Source organism: Eriocheir sinensis, chromosome 68 (assembly GCF_024679095.1).
Source record: "Eriocheir sinensis breed Jianghai 21 chromosome 68, ASM2467909v1, whole genome shotgun sequence".
Taxonomy (NCBI): Eukaryota; Metazoa; Arthropoda; class Malacostraca; order Decapoda; family Varunidae; genus Eriocheir; species Eriocheir sinensis.
In genome coordinates, this window is record NC_066576.1 from 4,378,497 (window position 1) to 4,401,519 (window position 23,023).

General features: G+C 52.8%; 1 protein-coding gene across 12 annotated transcripts; it reads right to left on the reverse strand.

The window, feature by feature from the left end:
• Positions 1-71: 71 nt before the first annotated feature.
• LOC126988183 (cuticle protein AM1199-like) lies at positions 72-22,596 on the reverse strand. 12 transcript variants are annotated; one of them, XM_050846062.1, is made up of 4 exons: positions 22,451-22,589; positions 4,485-4,499; positions 1,254-1,378; positions 72-907 (listed from the first exon to the last, which is right to left on the reverse strand). In XM_050846062.1, the coding sequence occupies exons 2-4, from the start codon at positions 4,494-4,496 to the stop codon at positions 733-735; spliced, it is 312 nt and encodes a 103-aa protein (XP_050702019.1). In that variant the 5' UTR covers positions 4,497-4,499; positions 22,451-22,589; the 3' UTR covers positions 72-732. The 12 variants fall into 12 exon arrangements, with proteins under 12 accessions (XP_050702019.1, XP_050702016.1, XP_050702021.1 ...); XM_050846066.1 differs by lacking the exons at positions 72-907; positions 1,254-1,378; positions 4,485-4,499 and adding exons at positions 8,610-9,167; positions 9,500-9,624; positions 10,027-10,041 and having other exon boundaries at positions 22,451-22,596; XM_050846065.1 differs by lacking the exons at positions 72-907; positions 1,254-1,378; positions 4,485-4,499 and adding exons at positions 8,610-9,167; positions 9,500-9,624; positions 10,027-10,111 and having other exon boundaries at positions 22,503-22,547.
• Between the last annotated feature and the right edge of the window lie 427 nt (positions 22,597-23,023).

The following is a 23,023-nucleotide window of genomic DNA, read 5'->3' on the forward strand; positions in this document are numbered from 1 at the left end:
TGTCTATGTGTTGTATAGATTTCTTGGCTCAAGGGGATACAGTAACAGCCTTAGTACAGTGCATAGTGGTTTATTGGCACTCGTGAGGGGTGAAGGTCTGGGACGACTTTTTCGTTCAGCAAGACTAGGCTATACGCTAAACAAATAGGAACACAGTGTAGGGAGAGTACCTATATTATTAACCGGCACACCTGTAGTTAACCTGGAAATTCGGTGTTTGTGGGCGCGTCCGTGTTTTGAACGGGGTCACATTGATAATAATTTTTTGGTTAATGATTTTTGGGGGAGTTGATTCGATTGATATTTAAGATTTCTTGGTTTAAGGAGATACAGTAATAGCCTTAGTACAGTGCATAGATAGTTGTTTATTGGTATTCTCGTGAGGGGTGAAAGGGAAGGTCTAGGATGTCTTTCTTTCAGCAATACTAGGCTATACGCTAAACCAATAGGAATACAGTGTTAATAAATAGATAAATAGCTTCTTCTCCTCCTCCTCCTCTTCTTCTTCTTCTTCTTCTTTGCTTCCTCTGGTTACCGTTGTCTTCTTTCCTCCTCCTCTTCCTCCTCCTCTTCTTCAGTTCCTCTTGACACCGTTGCCTGTTTTCCTCTTCTTCCTCTTCACTTTTTCTCGTTTCCATTCTTTACATTCCTCTTATTCCTTCCTCCTCTATCCTACAACACTCTCCTCTTCTCCTCCTCTTCCTCCTCCTCTCCCCCTCCTCCTCCTCCCCCTCACTTCCTCTCGCCGCCCTCCCCGTCGCCGTCCTCGCCGCTGAAGGAGCCCTGGTTGCCGTCCGCGGAGGTGCCGTCGGCGTCGTGCGGCACGGCGTTGCTCTCCATCACGCGGTAGCCCAGCTCGTCCGCCACGTAGCGCACGAAGAACTCCTCGCCCTCCGGGGACGTCCACCTGGGGGAGGCACACGGGGGGGGGGGTTAAAAGGGGCTGGGAAAGGAATGGGATTGAGATGGAGTGTGTGTGGGGGGGATGGGTGTGGGTGTGGGTGTGGGAAGGAGGGCGTGGAAGGGAAGGGGACTTGGGAGGGGAGGGGGCTTTGAAGGGGAGATGGCATGGAAAGGGAGGGAGGGTTGTGGAGAGGAAGGGGACTTGGAGGAGGAGGGAACAAAGAGAGGAAGGGGGTGTGATACTGGAGGGGACATGAGTGGGGAAGGGAGGTGGAGAGTGAGAGGGCATAGAGGACACACACACACACACACACACACACACACACACACACACACACACACACACACACCTGTAGCTCCCCTCCACGTTGCTCCCCGCCTCGCCGGTCTGCTCGTGGCTCTGGTCGTCGCCCTCGAAGTCAAAGCCGGGGTGACACGCGACCACGGCGGCGAGGGACAGGACCAGGGCGGCGGTCTGGGGGGAGGGAGGGTTAGGGGGGCAGAGAGAGAGAGGAGGGGGCGTTAGAGAGAGGGAGGAGGGGGCGTTAGAGAGAGATAGGAGGGGGCGTTAGAGAGAGAGAGAGAGAGAGAGAGGGCCAGGACCAGGGCGGCGGTCTGGGGGGGAGGCAGGGAGGCAGAGAGAGAGAGAGAGAGAGAGAGAGAGAGAGAGAGAGAGAGAGAGAGAGAGAGAGAGAGAGAGAGAGAGAGAGAGAGAGAGAGAGAGAGAGAGGGACAGGACCAGGGCGGCGGTCTGGGGGGAGGGAGGGTAAGGGAGCCAGAGAGAGAGAGGAGGGGGCGTTAGAGAGAGGGAGGGAGAGAGAGAGAGAGAGGACCAGGGCGGCGGTCTGGGGGGAGGGAGGGTTAGGGGGGCAGAGAAAGAGAGGAGGGGGCGTTAGAGAGAGAGAGGAGGGGGCGTTAGAGAGAGAGAGGAGGGGGCGTTAGAGAGAGAGAGGAGGGGGCGTGAGATAGAGAGAGGAGTGGGCGTTAGAGAGAGAGAGAGAGAGAGAGAGAGATTTACATAGATTTACATAGAAAATCAGACCACAGACCCCATGGTCCAGACTTGGTGGTCTGTCCTTAACAAAGTGATTTTACATTAATCAGAAGACTCCAAAACGTTGCACTTCTTCTCTAGTTGATATTAAGTTGAAGGAAGTGACGGTCGAGCTTATTTTTGAAGGAGTCAATCGTGTTACACTGGACCACTGATGGTGGAAGCTTATTCCATTCTCGCACTACAACGTTGGTGAAGAAAAATTTTGTGCAGTCTGAATTTACTTGTCTACATCTGAGTTTTACGCCATTGTTCCTCGTGCGCAGACTATCATCGATCATAAACAATGTTGATCTGTCTACATTCGTGAAACCATTAAGTATTTTAAAACATTCGATCAGTTTTCCTCGGAGGCGACGTTTCTCAAGAGAGAACATGTTAAGGGTAGAAAGCCTTTCTTCGTAGGATTTGTTGCGCAAGGAAGGGATCATTTACGTTGCCCGACGCTGAACACCTTCTAATTTAGCAATATCCTTTGCATGGTGGGGGGACCAAAACTGTACCGCATATTCCAAGTGGGGTCTGACTAAACTGTTTTAGAGCGGGAGTATTACATCTTTATTCTTGAATACAAAGTTTCTTTTAATGAAGCCCAACATTCTGTTCGCTTTATTTGCTGCATCGATGCATTGCTGTGAGAATTTGAGGTTTGACGCGATTTTGACCCCCAAGTCTTTGACGCATTGAACGCTTTTGAGTTTAACGCCGCGCATTTCGTATTCGAACTTCTTATTCCTCGTTCCAACTTGAAGGACCTGGCACTTGTCTACGTTAAAGGGCATCTCCCATCTATCCGACCAAGCTGAAATTTTGTGCAAATCCTCTTGGAGGCTTTGCCTGTCTTCGTCAGTGAGAACCGAGTTACCAACCTTTGTGTCGTCTGCAAATTTACTAATGCGGTTATTGAGTCCAACATCCACGTCGTTGATGTAAATAATGAAGAGCACTGGGCCAAAGACCGAGCCCTGAGGGACGCCACTAGTGACAGGCGCCCACTCTGAGTTAAATCCGTCAATCACTACTCTTTGTTGTCTGTTGCTCAACAAATTCGCGATCCATTGGTTTACTTGACCGTCAATACCTATTTGCTTTAATTTGTAAAGTAATTTATGATGCGGGACTTTATCAAACGCTTTCTGGAAATCAAGATAGACTACGTCCAGTGATTTGGTTACGTCATAAACAGTGAAGAGGTCGTTATAAAAGGTTAATAGGTTTGATAGGCAGGATCCTTTGTTTCGGAAGCCATGTTGTGAGTCCCCAATCAATGAGTGGCTTTCAAGGTAACTCACAATTTTGTCTCTAATTATGCCCTCAAGTAGCTTACCTACAACCGAAGTTAGACTAATGGGCCTGTAATTACCTGGTACTTTTTGTCTCCTTTCTTGAAAATCGGTGTCACGTTAGCCTTTTTCCAATCTGAAGGGACGATGCCTTGTCGCAAGGACATATTGAATACGGTTGTGAGGAGGAGAGTATTTCGCTCTTCGTTTCTTTCAGCAGAGTTGGATATACTTTGTCAGGTCCAGGACTTTTATTTGTTTTAAGTGAATGGAGAGCTTTAAGGACTTCATCGGTTGTTATTTCAAAATTAGGCAATGCATGCTCGAGATTTACAATAGTACTGGTGTTGGTGGTAGCGAGAGGAAGACTGTTAGTATTAAACACCGAGGAAAAGTAATTGTTTAAGAGGTTTGCAATGTGTTGGCTGTCAGTCACTAGTGCACCGTCGCTGTTTGTTAAAGGTCCAATACCACTTTTGATCGCCTTTCTGTTGTTTATGTAACTGAAGAAAGATTTCGGGTTATTTTTACAGTTGGCCAGGACCAGGGCGGCGGTCTGGGGGGAGGGAGGGTTAGGGGAGCAGAGAGAGAGAGGTGGGGGCGTTAGAGAGAGAGAGAGAGGGACTGGACCAGGGCGGCGGTCTGGGGGGAGGGAGGGTTAGGGGAGCAGAGAGAGAGAGGTGGGGGCGTTAGAGAGAGAGAGAGAGAGAGAGAGGACCAGGGCGGCGGTCTGGGGAGGGAGGTTAGGGGGCAGAGAGGAGGAGGGCGTTAGAGAGAGAGAGAGAGAGAGAGAGAGAGAGAGAGAGAGAGAGAGAGGGCCAGGACCAGGGCGGCGGTCTGGGGGGAGGGAGGGTTAGGGGGGCAGAGAGAGAGAGGAGGGGGCGTTAGAGAGAGGGAGGGAGAGAGAGAGAGAGAGAGAGAGAGAGAGAGAGAGAGAGAGAGAGAGAGAGAGAGAGGGCCAGGACCAGGGCGGCGGTCTGGGGGGAGGGAGGGTTAGGGAGCCAGAGAGAGAGGAGGGGGCGTTAGAGAGTGGGAGGGAGAGAGAGCTAGAGAGGACCAGGGCGGCGGTCTGGGGAGGAGGAGGTTAGGGAGGCAGAGAGAGAGAGAGGGCATGAGAGAGAGAGAGAGAGAGAACAAAAGCGGGTGATATGAAAAGAAAAGGGAAAATAATATCGAAAAAAAAAGAAAAAATGTTGAAGAAGAAAATGTCGAGAAGAAAAAAGAAAATAAGAAAAATATCTTACGTAGAACTTCATCTTGATGAGTTGGCTGTCGTTGTTGTTGTTGTTGTTACTGCTGCTACTGTTGTTTTAGTAGTAGTAGTAGTAGTAGTAGTGGTGGTGGTGGTGGTGGTGGAGGTGGTGAGAAGTGAACTGATTTGAAGTGGTGTTGCTGGGTCTTATATACGATCAGTAGCCACCACCACCACCGCCAATAGAAGGAGGAGGAGGTCAAGGCCACTAGGGAAAGAAGTTAAGGTCCTGGCGTGACTTTTGTGTGTGTGTGTGTGTGTGTGTGTGTGTGTGTGTGTGTGCGCGAGGCGGCAAGGGCGGACGTGAGAGGTGAGCCGGCCGGGGGGCTACTCTGCGTGAAGTACCGTACGTGGCGGACGAGTACGTGGCGCACGAGTACGGCTACCGCGTGGTGGCCTCCAACGCGCTGCCCGTCAGCTCCTGGGGCGCCGTGCCCGACGGCAACCAGGTCAACTACGACGACCACCACGGCGACCACGCCGACCACGCCGACGCGCACTGAACCCACACCCATGACGACTAACGACCGGACCACTCCCTTGCGGCCACAGTATAGGCTAGTATTCTCCAAGGTGAACTCAACAGATTGTATGACTGGGCGGATAAATGGCAGATGGAGTTCAATGTAGGGAAGTGCAGTATTCTGAGTGTAGGTAGGAACAACCCCTCACATAACTATTGCTTAAATGACACTCTCATAAGCAGGTCTGGGTGCGAGAGGGATTTAGGGGTCTTAGTGAGCTCTGATCTCCGTCCAAGGGCACAATGCATTCAAGCTAGAAATCGAGCTAATAGGGTACTGGGATTTATTTCAAGGAGCGTAAGCAACAGAAGCCCCGAAGTCTTCCTCAAACTATATTTAGCATTAGTTAGACCTCATCTTGACTATGCGGTTCAGTTCTAGTCACCTTACTATAGAATGGATATCAAAATGTTAGAATCGGTGCAGAGGAGGATGACTAAGATGATTCAGGGGTTGAGAAACTTGCCATACGAGGAAAGACTCAAACAGTTAAACTTGCATTCTCTAGAAGGGCGAAGGGTGCGTGGAGACATGATCGAGGTTTATAAACGGATGAAGGGCTTTAATAAGGGAGACATTCATAAGGTTTTGTTGGTAAGAGAACCGGGTAGGACACGAAGTAATGGGTTTAAACTGGATAAATTCAGATTCAACAGGGACATAGGCAAAAATTGGTTTACTAACAGGGTGGTGGATGAGTGGAATAGGCTTAGCAGTCATGTGGTGAGTGCCAATACAATTGTCACATTCAAAAATAGACTAGATAAATTCATGGACAGCGATATTAGGTGGGGTTAGATACACGGGAGCTTAGGGTCAAAGGAGCTGCCTCGTACAGGCCTACCGGCCTCTTGTAGACTCCTGCGTTCTTATGTTCTTATGGGTCCCTGTGTTTTGGGAGCCTCACGCGGCGCAGCGTAACGCACTTTAGCAACGCCCTGCCTCCCCCCCTCCTTTACTGCGTGGCGGCCCTTCCCTCCCTCCCCTTAATTCCTCAGGCCAGCGCAGCGTAACGCACTTTAACAACGCCCTACCTCACCCCCTCCTTTACTGCGTGGCGGCCCTTCCTTCCCTCCCCTTAATTCCTCAGGCCAGCGCAGCGTAACGCACTTTAGCAACGCCCTGCCTCCCCTGCCTCAGGTCAGGGCCGCCTCTTCCTCGGGAACCTCTCATCACCATCAGTCCTTTCTGTCCCTCCATCCTCAGCCTCCCATCAAAACCGTCTCCTCCTCCTCAGCCTTCTCTGCGGGCTTACTCTGAACCCTCACACAGACAGACGACAGTTATGTAGTGTTACCAACCCTCTCTCCATCCTCAGCCTCCCATCAAAACCGTCTCCTCCTCCTCAGCCTTCTCTGCGGGCTTACTCTGAACCCTCACACAGACAGACGACAGTTATGTAGTGTTACCAACCCTCTCTCCATCCTCAGCCTCCCATCAAAACCGTCTCCTCCTCCTCAGCCTTCTCTGCGGGCTTACTCTGAACCCTCACACAAACAGGCTTCAGTTATGTAGTGTTACCAACTCAAAAACCAAATTCAAATACAAACAGGCTTCAGTTATGTAGTGTTACCAACTCAAAAACCAAATTCAAATACAAACAGGCTTCAGTTATGTAGTGTTACCAACTCAAAAAACAAATTCAAATACAAACAGGCTTCAGTTATGCAGTGTTACCAACTCAGAAACCAAATTAAAATACAAACAGGCTTCAGTTATGCAGTGTTACCAACTCAAAAACCAAATTCAAATACAAACAGGCTTCAGTTATGCAGTGTTACCAACTCAGAAACCAAATTCAAATACAAACAGGCTTCAGTTATGCAGTGTTACCAACTCAGAAACCAAATTCAAATACAAACAGCTTCAGACCTCTTCTATTTGGAACACTGATCAGCTCTGGATCATTGGCCCGGATCTGAATCTGATCTGGATTCGCTCTGGGTAAATAGAACGCCTCTGGAAGAGCGACAGATCAAAACAAAGCGTGCGCGTACACGCACACACACACATACAATGGCAGGGCAGGGTCCGTGCATACCGCAACTATTTCAAGCTTTCTTTGACCGGAGGAAAGATAGAAGAAGCCAAGATAGTGACGAGAACGTTCTACCGGCAATCCTTGGCTGGACTGTGGGCTCTTGCTCTTGCTGTACTGGTGACCCGTTGGAGAGTCCCGTTGGTCTTGGTCTTAGCTACAACCCACCTCGGGGTCTGGATCAGGCAGATCAGGATCCGGATCCACCAGATCACGAGAATCCAGATCTCGGTGGTAAATAGAACACGGGTTCTCCGGCCAGATCAGTGATCTAAAACGGATTCTTGTAAATAGAAGAGGTCTGATTCAGTTATGTAGTGTTACCAACTCAAAACGAAAGACAACTTCTGAACTCTTTGTTGCCGTTGTTAACTTCCAGTCCGTTGCTGTTCTTTCCTCCTCGGCCTCTGCTCCAAACTCTGACCAACAGAGACAAATGACGTGTAGGATGCAAACACTGACCCGTAAAAGTGGCTCATGGAAGGCTCGCAGCGTGTCCGGGTTTATTGTACAGCAAAGGGAACAGCGCAAGGGCAATGAACAAAGAAATTATAGGCGCCCGCTGATTGCTGATGCGGCTGACTGAAGGCGTTGAGGCTGATTTGAGGACAATGGCCGAGGAAAGGGGAGCCGGCAACCATGGGCGTCAGCATTTCCCTCTGCCCCTCACACCCTCCCTCACACCCTTCCTCACACCCTCCCTCACACCCTCCCTCACACCCTTCCTCACACCCTCCCTCACACCCTCCTTCACACCCTTCCTCACACCCTCCCTCACACCCTCCCTCACACCCTCCCTCACACCCTCCCTCACACCCTTCCTCACACCCTCCCTCACACCCTCCCTCACACCCTCCCTCACACCCTCCCTCACACCCTCCCTCACACCCTCCCTCACACCCTCCCTCACACCCTTCCTCACACCCTCCCTCACACCCTTCCTCACACCCTCCCTCACACCCTTCCTCACACCCTCCCTCACACCCTCCTTCACACCCTTCCTCACACCCTCCCTCACACCCTTCCTCTTTGTAACGGAACAGCTCCTAGATTCATGCCTATCAGCGCTTAGATTGATTCTGTTGAAGCTGACCTCGAGGGAATGGCCGAGGAAGGGGAAGCCTACGGTCGTGGACTCGTGGGTGTAATAATAATAATAATAATAATAATAATAATAATAATCACAATAATAACAATAATAATAATCAACGGTTTATTGAGGATAGCTGAAAACATACAAGCCTACAGAGCAGAGACAAGACATCAACAGGCAACAAGCAGCAAGGGTCCAGGGTCAGCACGCACTGCCAGGCGTCACCGTCTCCGCCTGTCCCTCACACCCCTCCGCCGGTGGTCGTGTGGACAGGAGAGTGAGGCAGAGGAACACACTGGGACGGAAACAGCCACTCCTTGTATATGTGTTGTGTGTGTGTGTCTGTGAGTTGTCTATTCTGTGTGTTGTTGTTCCCAGTGGGCGCCGTGTGCAGCCTGTGGCCGCTAGTAGTGTCCTCGTGTCCTCGTGTGGAGCGCAACAAGGGGACATAGTAACAGCCTCAGTAAGTCCAGGGTGTTTATTGGTGCTCGTGAGGGTCAAAGGAAAGGTCTGGGTTGGCTTACATTAGTTCAGTAAGACCACGATAGATAAATAGGATCACAGTGCTAATAAATAGATAAATACCTGCTCCTCTTCCTCCTCCTCCTCCTCCTCTTCTTCTTCTTCTTCTTCGCTTTCTCTGGTTACCGTTGTCTTCTTTCCTCCTCCTCTTCCTCCTCCTCTTCTTCAGTTCCTCTTGACACCGTTGCCTGTTTTCCTCTTCTTCCTCTTCACTTTTTCTCGTTTCCATTCTTTACATTCCTCTTATTCCTTCCTCCTCTATCCTACAACACTCTCCTCTTCTCCTCCTCTTCCTCCTCCTCTCCCCCTCCTCCTCCTCCCCCTCACTTCCTCTCGCCGCCCTCCCCGTCGCCGTCCTCGCCGCTGAAGGAGCCCTGGTTGCCGTCCGCGGAGGTGCCGTCGGCGTCGTGCGGCACGGCGTTGCTCTCCATCACGCGGTAGCCCAGCTCGTCCGCCACGTAGCGCACGAAGAACTCCTCGCCCTCCGGGGACGTCCACCTGGGGGAGGCACACGTGGGGGGGGGGGGGTAAAAGGGGCTGGGAAAGGAATGGGAGTGTGTGTGGGGGATGGGTGTGGGTGCGGATGTGGGAAGGAGGGCGTGGAAGGGAAGGGGACTTGGGAGGGGAGGGGGATTTGAAGGGGAGATGGCATGGAAAGGGAGGGAGGGTTGTGGAGAGGAAGGGGACTTGGAGGAGGAGGGAACAAAGAGAGGAAGGGGGTGTGATACTGGAGGGGACATGAGTGGGGAAGGGAGGTGGAGTGAGAGGCATAGAGGACACACACACACACACACACACACACACACACACACACACACACACACACACACCTGTAGCTCCCCTCCACGTTGCTCCCCGCCTCGCCGGTCTGGTCGTGGCTCTGGTCGTCGCCCTCGAAGTCAAAGCCGGGGTGACACGCGACCACGGCGGCGAGGGACAGGACCAGGGCGGCGGTCTGGGGGGAGGGAGGGTTAGGGGGGCAGAGAGAGAGAGGAGGGGGCGTTAGAGAGAGAGAGAGAGAGAGAGAGAGAGAGAGAGAGAGAGAGAGAGAGAGAGAGAGAGAGAGAGACAGGACCAGGGCGTCTGTCTGGGGGGAGGGAGATATAGGGGGGAGAGAGAGAGAGTAGGGGGAGTTAGAGAGAGAGAGATAGAGGACAGGACCAGGGCGGCGGTCTGGGGGAGGAGGAGGTTAGGGGGCAGAGAGAGAGAGAGAGAGAGAGAGAGAGAGAGAGAGAGAGAGAGAGAGAACAAAAGCGGGTGATATGAAAAGAAAAGGGAAAATAATATCGAAAAAAAAGAAAAAATGTTGAAGAAGAAAATGTCGAGAAGAAAAAAGAAAATAAGAAAAATATCTTACGTAGAACTTCATCTTGATGAGTTGGCTGTCGTTGTTGTTGTTGTTGTTACTGCTGCTACTGTTGTTTTAGTAGTAGTAGTAGTAGTAGTAGTAGTAGTGGTGGTGGTGGTGGTGGTGGTGGAGGTGGTGAGAAGTGAACTGATCTGAAGTGGTGTTGCTGGGTCTTATATACGATCAGTAGCCACCACCACCACCACCACCACCACCAATAGAAGGAGGAGGAGGTCAAGGCCACTAGGGAAAGAAGTTAAGGTCCTGGCGTGACTTTTGTGTGTGTGTGTGTGTGTGTGTGTGTGTGTGTGTGTGTGTGTGTGCGCGAGGCGGCAAGGGCGGACGTGAGAGGTGAGCCGGCCGGGGGGCTACTCTGCGTGAAGTACCGTACGTGGCGGACGAGTACGTGGCGGACGAGTACGGCTACCGCGTGGTGGACTCCAACGCGCTGCCCGTCAGCTCCTGGGGCGCCGTGCCCGACGGCAACCAGGTCAACTACGACGACCACCACGGCGACCACGCCGACCACGCCGACGCGCACTGAACCCACACCCATGACGACTCACGACCGGACCACTCCCTTGCGGCCACAGTATAGGCATGGCCCTGGACCCCTCCTGGCCACAGTGCCTGCATGGCCCGGAGCAAGGTCTTGGGTACAGATTCGTGTTTTCGTATACTCGTTAAAGCAGTGTTAGCTCGGCCATGCTGTGTCCCCGGGGCGTCGGTGTGCTCGTGGCCCGCCCTTGGGGCATCAGTACAGACCATACTGACTGACTGCCGCGTGTGTCCTGGCCCTGGGCACACACACGGCCCGGGGTCAAGGCGTGGCTTAGCAATAGGAAGCAAAGAGTGCAAATCAATGGTAAAAGATCTGACTGGGGATGTGTTACGAGTGGGGTCCCACAAGGTTCGGTATTAGGTCCACTTTTGTTTATTATTTATATCAATGACTTAGATACAGGAATTAGTAGTGATGTTAGTAAATTTGCAGATGATACCAAGATCGGTAGAGTAATTGAGTCGGATCAGGACGCTAGTATTCTCCAAGGTGAACTCAACAGATTGTATGACTGGGCGGATAAATGGCAGATGGAGTTCAATGTAGGGAAGTGCAGTATTCTGAGTGTAGGAAGGAACAACCCCTCACATAACTATTGCTTAAATGACACTCTCATAAGCAGGTCTGGGTGCGAGAGGGATTTAGGGGTCTTAGTGAGCTGTGATCTCCGTCCAAGGGCACAATGCATTCAAGCTAGAAATCGAGCTAATAGGGTACTGGGATTTATTTCAAGGAGCGTAAGCAACAGAAGCCCCGAAGTCTTCCTCAAACTATATTTAGCATTAGTTAGACCTCATCTTGACTATGCGGTTCAGTTCTGGCCACCCTACTATAGAATGGATATCAGAATGTTAGAATCGGTGCAGAGGAGGATGACTAAGATGATTCAGGGGTTGAGAAACTTGTCATACGAGGAAAGACTCAAACAGTTAAACTTGCATTCTCTAGAAAGGCGAAGGGTGCGTGGAGACATGATCGAGGTTTGTAAATGGATGAAGGGCTTTAATAAGGGAGACATTCATAAGGTTTTGTTGGTAAGAGAACCGGGTAGGACACGAAGTAATGGGTTTAAACTGGATAAATTCAGATTCAACAGGGACATAGGCAAAAATTGGTTTACTAACAGGGTGGTGGATGAGTGGAATAGGCTTAGCAGTCATGTGGTGAGTGCCAATACAATTGTCACATTCAAAAATAGATTAGATAAATTCATGGACAGCGATATTGGGTGGGGTTAGATACACGGGAGCTTAGGGTCAGAGGAGCTGCCTCGTACAGGCCTACCGGCCTCTTGCAGACTCCTGCGTTCTTATGTTCTTATGGGTCCCTGTGTTTTGGGAGCCTCACGCGGCGCAGCGTAACGCACTTTAACAACGCCCTGCCTCCCCCCCTCCTTTACTGCGTGGCGGCCCTTCCCTCCCTCCCCTTAATTCCTCAGGCCAGCGCAGCGTAACGCACTTTAACAACGCCCTGACTCCCCCCCTCCTTTACTGCTTGGCGGCCCTTCCCTCCCTCCCCTTAATTCCTCAGGCCAGCGCAGCGTAACGCACTTTAACAACGCCCTGACTCCCCCCCTCCTTTACTGCGTGGCGGCCCTTCCCTCCCTCCCCTTAATTCCTCAGGCCAGCGCAGCGTAACGCACTTTAACAACGCCCTGCCTCCCCCCCTCCTTTACTGCGTGGCGGCCCTTCCCTCCCTCCCCTTAATTCCTCAGGCCAGCGCAGCGTAACGCACTTTAACAACGCCCTGCTTCCCCTGCCTCAGGTCAGGGCCGCCTCTTCCTCGGGAACCTCTCATCACCATCAGTCCTTTCTGTCCCTCCATCCTCAGCCTCCCATCAAAACCGTCTCCTCCTCCTCAGCCTTCTCTGCGGGCTTACTCTGAACCCTCACACAAACAGACGACAGTTATGTAGTGTTACCAACCCTCTCTCCATCCTCAGCCTCCCATCAAAACCGTCTCCTCCTCCTCAGCCTTCTCTGCGGGCTTACTCTGAACCCTCACACAGACAGACGACAGTTATGTAGTGTTACCAACCCTCTCTCCATCCTCAGCCTCCCATCAAAACCGTCTCCTCCTCCTCAGCCTTCTCTGCGGGCTTACTCTAAACCCTCACACAGACAGACGACAGTTATGTAGTGTTACCAACTCAAAAACCAAATTCAAATACAAACAGGATTCAGTTATGTAGTGTTACCAACCCTCTCTCCATCCTCAGCCTCCCATCAAAACCGTCTCCTCCTCCTCAGCCTTCTCTACGAGCTTACTCTGAACCCTCACACAAACAGGCTTCAGGTATGTAGTGTTACCAACTCTAAAACCAAATTCAAACACAAACAGGCTTCAGTTATGCAGTGTTACCAACTCAAAACCAAATTCAAATACAAACAGCTTCAGTTATGTAGTGTTACCAACTCAAAACCAAATTCAAATACAAACAGCTTCAGTTATGTAGTGTTACCAACTCAAAAAACAAATTCAAACACAAACAGGCTTCAGTTATGCAGTGTTACCAACTCAAAAACCAAATTCAAACACAAACAAGCTTCAGGTATGTAGTGTTACCAACTCAAAAAACAAATTCAAACACAAACAAGCTTCAGGTATGTAGTGTTACCAACTCAAAAAACAAATTCAAATACAAACAGGCTTCAGTTATGTAGTGTTACCAACTCAAAAACCAAATTCAAACACAAACAAGCTTCAGGTATGTAGTGTTACCAACTCAAAAAACAAATTCAAACACAAACAAGCTTCAGGTATGTAGTGTTACCAACTCAAAAAACAAATTCAAATACAAACAGGCTTCAGTTATGTAGTGTTACCAACTCAAAAACCAAATTCAAACACAAACAGGCTTCAGTTATGTAGTGTTACCAACTCAAAACCGAAGACAACTTCTGAACTCTTTCTTGCCGCTGTTAACTTCCACTCCGTTGCTGTTATTTCCTCCTCGGCCTCTGCTCCAAACTCTGACCAACAGAGACAAATGACGTGTTGGGTGCAAACACTGACCCGTAAAAGTGGCTCATGGAAGGCTCGCAGCGTGTCCGGGTTTACTGTACAGCAAAGGGAACAGCGCAAGGGCAATGAACAAAGAAATTATAGGCGCCCGCTGATTGCTGATGCGGCTGACTGAAGGCGTTGAGGCTGATTTGAGGACAATGGCCGAGGAAAGGGGAGCCGGCAACCATGGGCGTCAGCATTTCTCTCTGCCCCTCACACCCTCCCTCACACCCTTCCTCACACCCTCCCTCACACCCTCCCTCACACCCTCCCTCACACCCTCCCTCACACCCTTCCTCACACCCTCCCTCACACCCTTCCTCACACCCTTCCTCACACCCTTCCTCACACCCTTCCTCACACCCTCCCTCACACCCTTCCTCACACCCTCCCTCACACCCTTCCTCACACCCTCCCTCACACCCTTCCTCACACCCTCCCTCACACCCTTCCTCACACCCTCCCTCACACCCTTCCTCACACCCTTCCTCACACCCTCCCTCACACCCTTCCTCACACCCTTCCTCACGCCCTCCTTCACACCCTCCCTCACACCCTTCCTCACACCCTCCCTCACACCCTCCCTCACACCCTCCTTCACACCCTTCCTCACACCCTTCCTCACACCCTCCCTCACACCTTCCTCACACCTCCTTCACCCTTCCTCACACCCTCACACCACACCTCTCCTCCTCCCTTCCTCACCCTCCTCCACCCTCCTCACACCCTTCTTCCTCACACCCTCCTCACACCCTCCCTCACACCCTCTTCCTCCTCCCCTTCCTCACACCTCCTCACACCTCCCCTCACCCTCCTCACACCTCTCCACCTCCCTCACACCCTCCCTCACCCTCCTCCACCCTCCCAAACCACCCTCCTCTTCCCTCCACCCTTCCTCACACCCCTCCTCCTCCTCCCCTCACTTCCTCTCCCACACCTCCCTCACACCCTCCTCACGCCTTCCTCACCCTCCTTCACACCCTTCCTCTTTGTCCCTCACACCCCTTCCTCTTAATGCCTAACAGCTCCTAGATTCATGCCTATCAGCGCTTAGATTGATTCTGTTGAAGCTGACCTCGAGGGAATGGCCGAGGAAGGGGGAGCCTACGGTCGTGGACTCGTGGGTGTAATAATAATAATAATAATAATAATAATAATAATAATAATAATAATCACAATAATAACGATAATAATAATCAACGGTTTATTGAGGATAGCTGAAAACATACAAGCCTACAGAGCAGAGACAAGACATCAACAGGCAACAAGCAGCAAGGGTCCAGGGTCAGCACGCACTGCCAGGCGTCACCGTCTCCGCCTGTCCCTCACACCCCTCCGCCGGTGGTCGTGTGGACAGGAGAGTGAGGCAGAGGAACACACTGGGACGGAAACAGCCACTCCTTGTATATGTGTTGTGTGTGTGTGTCTGTGAGTTGTCTATTCTGTGTGTTGTTGTTCCCAGTGGGCGCCGTGTGCAGCCTGTGGCCGCTAGTAGTGTCCTCGTGTCCTCGTGTGGAGCGCAACAAGGGGACATAGTAACAGCCTCAGTAAGTCCAGGGTGTTTATTGGTGCTCGTGAGGGTCAAAGGAAAGGTCTGGGTTGGCTTACATTAGTTCAGTAAGACCACGATAGATAAATAGGATCACAGTGCTAATAAATAGATAAATACCTGCTCCTCTTCCTCCTCCTCCTCCTCCTCCTCCTCCTCCTCTTCTTCTTCTTCTTCGCTTTCTCTGGTTACCGTTGTCTTCTTTCCTCCTCCTCTTCCTCCTCCTCTTCTTCAGTTCCTCTTGACACCGTTGCCTGTTTTCCTCTTCTTCCTCTTCACTTTTTCTCGTTTCCATTCTTTACATTCCTCTTATTCCTTCCTCCTCTATCCTACAACACTCTCCTCTTCTCCTCCTCTTCCTCCTCCTCTCCCCCTCCTCCTCCTCCCCCTCACTTCCTCTCGCCGCCCTCCCCGTCGCCGTCCTCGCCGCTGAAGGAGCCCTGGTTGCCGTCCGCGGAGGTGCCGTCGGCGTCGTGCGGCACGGCGTTGCTCTCCATCACGCGGTAGCCCAGCTCGTCCGCCACGTAGCGCACGAAGAACTCCTCGCCCTCCGGGGACGTCCACCTGGGGGAGGCACACGGGGGGGGGGGGTAAAAACGGGCGGGGAAAGGAATGGGATTGAGATGGAGTGTGTGGGGGGGGGATGGATGTGGGTGTAGAAGGGCGTGGAAGGGGAGGGTGCTTTGAAGGGGAGATGGCATGGAAAGGGAGGGAAGGTTGTGGAGAGGAAGGGGTCTTGGAGTAGGAGGGAACAAAGAGAGGAAGGGGGTGTGATACTGGAGGGGACATGAGTGGGGAAGGAAGGTGGAGAGTAAGAGGGCATAGAGGACACACACACACACACACACACACACACACACACACACACACACACACACACACACACACACACACACACACACACACACCTGTAGCTCCCCTCCACGTTGCTCCCCGCCTCGCCGGTCTGCTCGTGGCTCTGGTCGTCCCCCTCGAAGTCAAAGCCGGGGTGACACGCGACCACGGCGGCGAGGGACAGGACCAGGGCGGCGGTCTGGGGGGAGGGAGGTTAGTTAGAGAGAGAGAGAGAGAGAGAGAGAGAGAGAGAGAGAGAGAGAGAGGGCCAGGACCAGGGCGGCGGTCTGGGGGGGAGGGAGGGTTAGGGAGGCAGAGAGAGAGAGAGAGAGAGAGAGAGAGAGAGAGAGAGAGAGAGAGAGAGAGAGAGAGAGAGAGAGAGAGAGAGAGAGAGAGAGAGAGAGAGAGGACCAGGGCGGCGGTCTGGGGGTAGGGAGGGTTAGGGAGGCAGAGAGAGAGAGGAGGGGGCGTTAGAGAGAGAGAGAGAGAGAGAGAGAGAGAGAGAGAGAGTGAGGCCAGGACCAGGGCGGCGGTCTGGGGAGGGAGAGTTAGGGGCAGAGAGAGAGAGAGAGAGAGAGAGAGAGAGAGAGAACAAAAGCGGGTGATATGAAAAGGGAAAATAATATCGAAAAAAAAGAAAAAATGTTGAAGAAGAAAATGTCGAGAAGAAAAAAGAAAATAAGAAAAATATCTTACGTAGAACTTCATCTTGATGAGTTGGCTGTCGTTGTTGTTGTTGTTCTTACTGCTGCTACTGTTGTTTTAGATGTAGTAGTAGTAGTAGTAGTAGTAGTGGTGGTGGTGGTGGTGGAGGTGGTGAGAAGTGAACTGATCTGAAGTGGTGTTGCTGGGTCTTATATACGATCAGTAGCCACCACCACCACCACCACCACCACCACCAATAGAAGGAGGAGGAGGTCAAGGCCACTAGGGAAAGAAGTTAAGGTCCTGGCGTGACTTTTGTGTGTGTGTGTGTGTGTGTGTGTGTGTGTGTGTGTGTGTGTGTGCGCGAGGCGGCAAGGGCGGACGTGAGAGGTGAGCCGGCCGGGGGGCTACTCTGCGTGAAGTACCGTACGTGGCGGACGAGTACGTGGCGGACGAGTACGTGGCGGACGAGTACGTGGCGGACGAGTACGTGGCGGACGAGTACGTGGCGGACGAGTACGGCTACCGCGTGGTGGACTCCAACGCGCTGCCCGTCAGCTCCTGGGGCGCCGTGCCCGACGGCAACCAGGTCAACTACGACGACCACCACGGCGACCATGCCGACCACGCCGACCACGCCGACGCGCACTGAACCCACACCCATGACGACTAACGACCGGACCACTCCCTCGCGGCCACAGTATAGGCATGGCCCTGGACCCCTCCTGGCCACAGTGCCTGCATGGCCCGGAGCAAGGTCTCGGGTACAGATTCGTGTTTTCGTATACTCGTTAAAGCAGTGTTAGCTCGGCCATGCTGTGTCCCCGGGGCGTCGGTGTGCGCGTGGCCCGCCCTTGGGGCATCAGTACAGACCATACTGACTGACTGCCGCGTGTGTCCTGGCCCTGGGCACACACACGGCCCGGGGTCCCTGTGTTTTGGGAGCCTCACGCGGCGCAGCGTAACGCACTTTAGCAACGCCCTGCCTCCCCCCCTCCTTTACTGCGTGGCGGCCCTTCCCTCCCTCCCCTTAATTCCTCAGGCCAGCGCAGCGTAACGCACTTTACCAACGCCCTGCCTCCCCCCCTCCTTTACTGCGTGGCGGCCCTTCCCTCCTTCCCCTTAATTCCTCAGGCCAGCGCAGCGTAACGCACTTTACCAACGCCCTGCCTTCCCCCCTCCTTTACTGCGTGGCTGCCCTTCCCTCCCTCCCCTTAATTCCTCAGGCCAGCGCAGCGTAACGCACTTTAACAACGCCCTGCTTCCCCTGCCTCAGGTCAGGGCCGCCTCTTCCTCGGGAACCTCTCATCACCATCAGTCCTTTCTGTCCCTCCATCCTCAGCCTCCCATCAAAACCGTCTCCTCCTCCTCAGCCTGCTCTACGGGCTTACTCTAAACCCTCACACAAACAGGCTTCAGTTATGTAGTGTTACCAACTCAGAAACCAAATTCAAATACAAACAGGCTTCAGTTATGTAGTGTTACCAACTCAAAACCAAATTCAAATACAAACAGGCTTCAGGTATGTAGTGTTACCAACTCAAAACCAAAGACAACTTCTGAACTCTTTCTTGCCGCTGTTAACTTCCAGTCCGTTGCTGTTCTTTCCTCCTCGGCCTCTGCTCCAAACTCTGACCAACAGAGACAAATGACGTGTAGGATGCAAACACTGACCCGTAAAAGTGGCTCATGGAAGGCTCGCAGCGTGTCCGGGTTTATTGTACAGCAAAGGGAACAGCGCAAGGGCAATGAACAAAGAAATTATAGGCGCCCGCTGATTGCTGATGCGGCTGACTGAAGGCGTTGAGGCTGATTTGAGGACAATGGCCGAGGAAAGGGGAGCCGGCAACCATGGGCGTCAGCATTTCCCTCTGCCCCTCACACCCTCCCTCACACCCTTCCTCACACCCTCCCTCACACCCTTCCTCACACCCTTCCTCACACCCTCCCTCACACCCTCCCTCACACCCTCCCGAACCTCCCTCCTCACACCCCCTCCTCCACCCTCCTAACATCCCTCCTCCACCCCTTCCTCACACCTTCCTCCACCCTCCTCCACACCCTTCCTCACACCCTCCTCACCTCCCTCCCTCCACCCTCCCCACACCCTTCCTCATCCTCCCTCACCCATCCTCACACCCTTCCTCACATCCTCCCACATCCACCCTCACACCCCTTCCCTCCACCCTCCTCCACATCCTTCCTCCACCCCTCCCCTCACACCCTTCTCACACCCCTCACACCCTCCTTCACACCCTCCACCCACCCTTCCACCCTCCCTCACACCCTACCTCACACCCTCCCTCACCCTTCCTCACACCCTTCCTCACACCCTCCTTCACACCCTCCCTCACACCCTCCATCACACCCTCCCTTCACACCCTCCCTCACATCCCCCCTTCACACCCCTCCCTCACCCTTCCTCCACACACCCTTCACACCCTCCTTCACACCCCTCCCCTCACACCCTCCTCACCCACCCTCCTCCACACCCCTTCCTCACACCCTCCCTCACACCCTCCCTCACACCCTCCTTCACACCCTCCCTCACACCCTTCCTCACACCCTTCCTCACACCCTTCCTCACACCCTCCCTCACACCCTTCCTCACACCCTCCCTCACACCCTCCCTCACACCCTTCCTCACACCCTCCCTCACACCCTCACACCCTTCCTCTTTGTAAAGGCTGGTTTACACGGACGACAGTTTTGCCACGATATGCCACGACAAACTGTCGTGCCACCTCGTGTCCGTGTAAATACAACTGTCGTGGCAGCCCGTGGACTCCTCGTGACTTTGTTGTGCCACCCCGCGGCCTTGTCGCGACAACCCGAAAATTTTTGAACATGCTCAATATTTGGTCACGACAGTGCCACGAGAAAAATGTTAATCTGTCGTGCCCATTCTGTCGTGCCACCTCGTAGCCCCTTCACGACAAGGGCACGACACCTCGTGGCGCCCCGTGGCCCGTCGTGGCAGAAGATGAACTGTCGTGGCAGCCTCGTGCCACCTGAAACGCCCCTCGTGCCCCTTGTCGTGGCCCGTTTTCGTGTGTGTAAAAGCAATTGTCGCGACCTGCACGGGGCGTGCACGACAAGGGCACGATAGATGCGCGACAACTTTTCTCGTGGCCTTCTCGTGCCCAGCTTGTGTCACGACATTTGTCGTGGCATGTCGTGGCAAAACTGTCGTCCGTGTAAACTAGCCTTAACGGAACAGCTCCTAGATTCATGCCTATCAGCGCTTAGATTGATTCTGTTGAAGCTGACCTCGAGGGAATGGCCGAGGAAGGGGGAGCCTACGGTCGTGGGCAGGGTTGAAGTAATTGTAATTATAATTTGATTGAATGTAATTAATTACAGTATTACTGCAGTTAAAGTAAGTATTTGTAATTGTAATTAATTAAAGGATGAGGTTATGTGTAATTTAATTGTAATCATAAAATGGAAGTGGTATTGGTCCATCAGGAGTGATGGGTTGCTTACGAGACTTAAATTAGCTGGTGACACTCGGGAAGTCGGCGGCGGCCGCCCCGCCACTACATAGGACCGGCAGTAATGGGCGGTGTGCTAAACACAGTTTGAGTGTGACCTCAGCACTTCTGTTACTTAGGTACACTTATCGAAGTAAATTATAAAACCCTATCAGCTCGATTCCTCGCCTCCAGACACTGTTGCCCGAGCCGAAGATCCGCGTTCATCCTCGCAGCCCAATCCCTTGTATTTGTAATTGTAATTGAATTTTTTGATTTAATTGTAATTGCAATGTAATTGCTATTTCCAAATGTAATTATAATTATAATTGTAATTCAAAGTTTCTGAAAGTAATTGCGATTGTAATTGTAATTAAATTTTTCAAGTGTAATTACTCCAACCCTGGTCGTGGGTGTAATAATAATAATAATAATGATAATAATAATAATAATAATAATAATAATAACAATAATAATAATCAACGGTTTATTGAGGATAGCTGAAAACATACAAGCCTACAGAGCAGAGACAAGACATCAACAGGCAACAAGCAGCAAGGGTCCAGGGTCAGCACGCACTGCCAGGCGTCAATGTCTCCGCCTGTCCCTCACACCCCTCCGCCGGTGGTCGTGTGGACAGGAGAGTGAGGCAGAGGAACACACTGGGACGGAAACACCCACTCCTTGTATATGTGTTGTGTGTGTGTGTGTGTCTGTGAGTTGTCTATTCTGTGTGTTGTTGTTCCCAGTGGGCGCCGTGTGCAGCCTGTGGCCGCTAGTAGTGTCCTCGTGTCCTCGTGTGGAGCGCAACAAGGGGACATAGTAACAGCCTCAGTAAGTCCAGGGTGTTTATTGGTGCTCGTGAGGGTCAAAGGAAAGGTCTGGGTTGGCTTACATTAGTTCAGTAAGACCACAATAGATAAATAGGATCACAGTGCTAATAAATAGATAAATAGCTGCTCCTCTTCCTCCTCCTCCTCTTCTTCTTCTTCTTCGCTTTCTTTGGTTACCGTTGTCTTCTTTCCTCCTCCTCTTCCTCCTCCTCTTCTTCAGTTCCTCTTGACACCGTTGCCTGTTTTCCTCTTCTTCCTCTTCACTTTTTCTCGTTTCCATTCTTTACATTCCTCTTATTCCTTCCTCCTCTATCCTACAACACTCTCCTCTTCTCCTCCTCTTCCTCCTCCTCTCCCCCTCCTCCTCCTCCCCCTCACTTCCTCTCGCCGCCCTCCCCGTCGCCCTCCTCGCCGCTGAAGGAGCCCTGGTTGCCGTCCGCGGAGGTGCCGTCGGCGTCGTGCGGCACGGCGTTGCTCTCCATCACGCGGTAGCCCAGCTCGTCCGCCACGTAGCGCACGAAGAACTCCTCGCCCTCCGGGGACGTCCACCTGGGGGAGGCACACGGGGGGGGGGGGGGTTGAAGGGGGCTGGGAAAGGAATGGGATTGAGATGGAGTGTGTGTGGGGGGGATGGGTGTGGGTGTGGGTGTGGGAAGGAGGGCGTGGAAGGGGAGGGTGCTTGGGAGGGGAGGGGGCATGGAAAGGGAGGGAGGGTTGTGGAGAGGAAGGGGACTTGGAGGAGGAGGGAACAAAGAGAGGAAGGGGGTGTGATACTGGAGGGGACATGAGTGGGGAAGGGAGGTGGAGAGTGAGAGGGCATAGAGGACACACACACACACACACACACACACACACACACACACACACACACACACACACACACACACACACACACACACACACACCTGTAGCTCCCCTCCACGTTGCTCCCCGCCTCGCCGGTCTGGTCGTGGCTCTGGTCGTCCCCCTCGAAGTCGAAGCCGGGGTGACACGCGACCACGGCGGCGAGGGACAGGACCAGGGCGGCGGTCTGGGGGGAGGGAGGGTTAGGGGGGCAGAGAGAGAGAGGAGGGGGCGTTAGAGAGAGAGAGAGAGAGAGAGAGAGAGGGCCAGGACCAGGGCGGCGGTCAGGGGGGAGGGAGGGTTAGGGGGGCAGAGAGAGAGAGGAGGGGGCGTTAGAGAGAGAGAGAGAGAGAGAGAGAGAGAGAGAGAGAGAGAGAGAGAGAGAGAGGACCAGGGCGGCGGTCTGGAGGGAGGGAGGGTGGGGGCAGAGAGAGAGGAGGGCGTTAGAGGGAGAGAGAGAGAGAGGGCCAGGACCAGGGCGGCGGTCTGGGGAGGGAGGAGGTTAGGGGGCAGAGAGAGAGGAGGGCGTTAGAGAGAGAGAGAGAGAGAGAGAGAGAGAACAAAAGCGTTTGATATGAAAAGGGAAAATAATATCGAAAAAAAAGAAAAAATGTTGAAGAAGAAAATGTCGAGAAGAAAAAAGAAAATAAGAAAAATATCTTACGTAGAACTTCATCTTGGCGAATACGATGAGTTGGCTGTCGTTGTTGTTGTTGTTGTTACTGCTGCTACTGTTGTTTTAGTAGTAGTAGTAGTAGTAGTAGTAGTAGTAGTAGTAGTAGTAGTGGTGGTGGTGGTGGTGGTGGTGGTGGAGGTGGTGAGAAGTGAACTGATTTGAAGTGGTGTTGCTGGGTCTTATATACGATCAGTAGCCACCACCACCACCACCACCACCAATAGAAGGAGGAGGAGGTCAAGGCCACTAGGGGAAGAAGTTAAGGTCCTGGCGTGACTTTTGTGTGTGTGTGTGTGTGTGTGCGCGAGGCGGCAAGGGCGGACGTGAGAGGTGAGCCGGCCGGGGGGCTACTCTGCGTGAAGTACCGTACGTGGCGGACGAGTACGTGGCGGACGAGTACGTGGCGGACGAGTACGTGGCGGACGAGTACGGCTACCGCGTGGTGGCCTCCAACGCGCTGCCCGTCAGCTCCTGGGGCGCCGTGCCCGACGGCAACCAGGTCAACTACGACGACCACCACGGCGACCACGCCGACCACGCCGACGCGCACTGAACCCACACCCATGACGACTAACGACCGGACCA